Here is a 4,770-nt window from a genome sequence, read left to right as displayed (position 1 = left end):
CATCATTATGCTTTGCAACAATAAGGTGTCTTGGCTTTCCATGCCTTTTTACACCTCCCTTTCTTCATGTGTTCAATACTTTTTCCCTGTGCCATTCCACATTATTACAAATAACTTCATTTCTGGACGTTTACGGTTTGATTTCTTTGTATGTATGGATCACTTGGGTTGTTACCGACATCTGGTGAAAATTTCATGTCATTAGCACCTCTAGTAAAATATTTACTGAGAAAAATGGTGACGTGTTCAATACTTATTTTACCCGCTGTACGTTTAGCTGTTTTTTTTTTTGCTAATTTTAGCTGCCATTTTGCTATTATTATCAAGTGCTTTGCTAATTGAATCTACTGTTTTCTCATTTCACCTTTACCATCTGTTTTGTTAATTGTCCCCTGTCACCGAGGCGGGGGACACAGAAATTCTCGCCGTTTGTCCATCCGTCCATGTGGGACATCAGTGACGGTTGGCTTTGAGTTCCATCTTTTTTGAGCTTCTGTTCCACTGCTTTTAGTTTTTGTTTTATTTTAGTGTTTCTTATTTATTTAATTATTTATTCGTCCATTCATTACAAAAAGAAAAGCATCTATATTCAATTTAAAACACACAAATCGTAAATGAAATGAAAAACCCACTAACCAAGTCGTTCACTTACAAAATAAACTATTTTGGTCCAAGCACAGAAACCTGAGGAACGCCACATTTCAGAATCCAGATCTTAAATTCTTTACCTGAACAAACTGTCTTATATTGTTCAAGTAACTAAATACCCACAGTTGTGCTAATCCTCTAATGTCATATTTATTCAGCTTCATTTTAAGTTTCAGCTTCTTTGACAAATTTCAGCAAAGTCGTTCAGCTTTCAACATGCACACTGCATTTTCACAAACAAAGCAATTTCTCTGTCCTCTATGTTGCAGATAGATGCACAGCGGAGGCAAAGACACAGAGGAAATCACTTACAGTAGACCTGTAGGACAGTAGCTGAGAGACTAAGCTTCTACAACGTCTCTCTCTCTCTTCCTCTGGTGGCTGTGGATTAGCTCAGAGACACCAGGGGACCTGCAGCAATAAAGGGTCTATTTTAAGAGCACTTTCTCCTGCTTACTTCACTCTAAATTGGTGCCTTCTTAATACCTGAAGTGGATTCTTCATTATTTTTTTATTAAAGAACCTGTGGCACACACCATTAGGATAAGTCCCTTTGCCAGGATAGTGATGTTGAGACACCGGTGATGAAGGTCCTGCATAATGAAACCAACTGTAGACTAAAACTTACTGAATTTACACCTCAAACTCTAAAACCTAGATAAGAGATTAAGCCACTTGTGTGAAAATCGAGGCCCGCAGGCCATATGTGGCCCACAGCTGTGTGCACAACAGCTTCAAAGCAGTATTATTGTCTTAAAATTAGCATGCTGCTAGCCAGCATTGAACAAAAACTTCATCTCATATAATGCATGTACGTATTGTAGAAGCTCCAGAGTTAGGCAGAATGGGCAAGATTCTGGATTTACCATTGATGTACACGTTAGCAATATTGAGGGAAAATATTACAGATAATTTGTGGCACAGATCCAGTTGGGCTTGCTGTTAATCTAATCAGCTGAAGCCGACGTCTTGGGTCAACATTTTTGCTCCTCCATGTTGTCACCAGTGGACGGGATAGACGGGACTCCCTCTAGTGATATTCAACTCAATGGCTTAATGGTGTTTAGGAGTGAACTTTTAATCTCGTTAGCCTGGAAATGTTTCCTTATTTCAAGAAGTCTTAAGGGGAATTGTCTTACTGCACTGGCAGATGATTTCACTTAATTTGAGAAGATTCAGACAATAATCTAGTATATTTTAATATATTTTTAGATGGCTAGTTTTTTGCTGTTTAACCAACCCTTGAGCTGGTTTCACAAAAACCTTTCTGGGACATGAGCCTGCTCTATGCCAAACTAAAAGCCAGAATTAGCTAATTAGCACCCGCTACACAAGGCAAACAGCAATAATGTTTTTGACTGTGCTTGTATGTCTGATAGCAAAATGTCTCATGTAGTGGGTTTTATTAAAACTCTCAGTCTACATCTAAAATTCAACCCAATATCAGATGACCAACAGGTCACTGAACTCATCCGACACAAAATTAGCTTTAACTCAGTCCTAAAACTTGCAGTAGCTGAGATTTTTCCTGAACACTTACTTTGAGCACTGACGATCTCAGTTTTTTACAGTTTTACATGAGATCATGCCTGATGTCATTTGAAAAGTTTGACAAGAACAGCAGTAACTCGCTCTTTTCAACATAACATGATCACAGTTTAAAACATCAAGCTGGGTGATGAACATATTTGCAAGGAATGCCAGCTTTGTAATAATGAAATGTGTTTTTATGGCTCAGTCCAGACTCCCCTTCTTTAAAACATGTCCTTAAATAGGTATTTAAAACACCTAATTAAAGTTTTATTCCAGTTTTGTTTTACAGTGTACCAAGTATTTAGTGCTAAATTATAAAATAACTACAAATTTACAGATAATTTGCACTTTGAAAACACTAAATATTAATAATCAACAAAACTGGTGATAATGTGTTCTCAGGTTTTAGGTAGATCTTTTTAAAATTTAGTTAAAGCTAAAGCAAAATTATGTTAGAGTGCACAAAAAATTACTTAAACATTATTTGAAAAAGGTTTAAATTATTTAACAGGGCATGTATTTTAGAACATAATAACCAAGATATAAATATTATGAAAGACGTCTTTGAGCTCCTATTAAAGATGTATATAGTCTATCATGCTACTTTCTCAAAAACACAATAAAGTATGTGTTTTAAAAAGGGATTGAGACTTAATAAGAATTAATTCAGCCTTCCATACACCACTCATGGTACCAGTGCAACCAGTGTCAGATGAAAACCTCCCTCAGTGAAATGTTCTGACAAAATTTAGTCAAACCCAGTTTGCCTCTCTCATCATGGATTAGTCAGATTTTACCTTTGTGTAACAGCAGCTGAAGAATATTCAAACAATAATTATAATGCAGAGTCTGTGAGCTTCAACAGTGGATTGTNGTCTCTTGGAGGAGAGACGAAACGTTTCATTAGAGAAGAACCCGTCCAGAAGACCTATACAATTTTTTTCTTTTTGATTTTTTTACCTGGATTACTGAGATGCATCAGGACATTATTGCAGACGTTTACAAATTTATATTCCGGTAGCTATTATTATTATTAGACTTAATTATCTCAGACAAGAAAATATCCATATCATTAATAAACTAATAATATAAAACAACACAAATAATAAAATAAAACAACACATCATAAACTTGACTAGGCATTTGTGGATCTTGATAAGAAAACAATGTTTACCTGTGTCGGACTCATAGGTTTCTATGACCATGTCCCCCATGGCTCTGCTGCCGATGTGCTGATTCAGGACAGCGGCTCTGTCTGACTCGCTCTTTCCGCTCAGAGTGCGTTTAGCTACAGCTAGCTCCTTCTCGTGTAGCTCATCCTCCGACATGCCTTCAACTGCAGGGAACAGACAGTCAGCTCTAACGAAACCGACATCCCTGTTACACTTAGTAAACTTGGCTTCAGGCGAACAGCAGCAGGACAAACACTTCAGTACCGTTTCTATAAACATGATGACATAAACGCGTCACTGTTGATTATCCACTAGCTGCCTGGTTAACTTTTTATAACGTTAAAAAAATAACTTACCAGCAGAGTACTGAAAACCTTGTGGAAAAGGAGACTGGTCTGCAATTTCCAGACGAATAACAACCAGCGACACACTCATGTGTTCAAAAAGGAAGTTTCCAAAAACAAAACAAACCGCTAAAGCTAAGCTAACTCAGGCTAGCTTGTAAAGCCTACATAAAAGCGACTGCATCAGTTTCATAACTTCTTAGATTGTATGTTTTTCCATCTCGTTGCTAATACAGACATATTAATATATTTTTTATTCAATGTTCAATGTTGAAGTATATAGTTTGCTGTCAATATACACTGCAACTACCTAAACTTTAGCTAACTCAGGCTAGAGCTGCTCGATTCTTCTTCTTCGCTTCTTCTTCTTCTTCTTCTTCTTTGATTTTTTAACGGCAGCTTGCATCCATCACAGTTGTACTACTGCCATCTTATGGTTGGTCTAACCACCATATATTTCCTCCCTCTTAAACTTTTTAAATGAGATTATTGATGTTATTATTGATGTGCCCTACACTTACAGCTCCTACCCTGAGCTTCGAGCAGAGTTTGACAGTATATCTTGGCTGGCAACTTCATGTTAATGGACATTATTTAAGCTTGTACATATACAAGCTATTTTGACACCTTCAATAAAAAACACCATTTTATTCCAGCCTTTACTGTTATCATGAACCAAGTTCACAATACGCCGTGATGATTTCACAGATGTATTTCCTTTTTTTTTAAGTTGCATGTCCTCAAGATGTATTTAGCATCTGTTTGAGGTTTAGGCAACTGCTTTAGCAAATTTTATCTTTAAAGGTCAAGAAATGACTGATTTATAATTCATTTTGTATGTATTTTGGCAAAATTTGTGATTTGGTATTACTGGTGATATTAGCTTCACTAGCCAAGATTCAAAATCAGTAAATCTACCTTGCAGATTTGTCATCCTCAATAAAGAAATTGGTATCTGTTCCATTATATGTCAAAGTTGTTTCTCTTGTATACTACATTTTTTTCTTGTATACTACAGTTTCTCTTGTATACTATGTTACAAGAGTCAAAGTTTAGGCTGCATGTAAATATAC

General features: G+C 36.3%; 1 protein-coding gene across 1 annotated transcript in view; it reads right to left on the bottom strand.

Annotated features, from left to right (window-relative positions):
• The window catches only part of brap (BRCA1 associated protein), a 33,649-nt gene extending 29,577 nt beyond the window's left edge, over nucleotides 1–4,072 (bottom strand). Inside the window, exons 1-2 of the mRNA XM_014031423.1 lie at nucleotides 3,710–4,072; nucleotides 3,356–3,517 (exon numbers count right to left, since the gene is read on the bottom strand). Of these exons, the coding sequence (XP_013886877.1) occupies nucleotides 3,356–3,517; nucleotides 3,710–3,788 (241 nt within the window). The 5' untranslated portion in view covers nucleotides 3,789–4,072. The remainder of the gene's footprint in view (nucleotides 1–3,355; nucleotides 3,518–3,709) is intronic.
• Nucleotides 4,073–4,770: the final 698 nt, after the last annotated feature.

This window comes from Austrofundulus limnaeus, unplaced genomic scaffold (genome assembly GCF_001266775.1).
Source record: "Austrofundulus limnaeus strain Quisiro unplaced genomic scaffold, Austrofundulus_limnaeus-1.0 Scaffold1249, whole genome shotgun sequence".
In the NCBI taxonomy this organism is placed as follows: domain Eukaryota; kingdom Metazoa; phylum Chordata; class Actinopteri; order Cyprinodontiformes; family Rivulidae; genus Austrofundulus; species Austrofundulus limnaeus.
The sequence above is the reverse complement of the archived record's forward strand: the minus strand, read 5'-3'. Positions and strand labels throughout refer to the sequence as shown.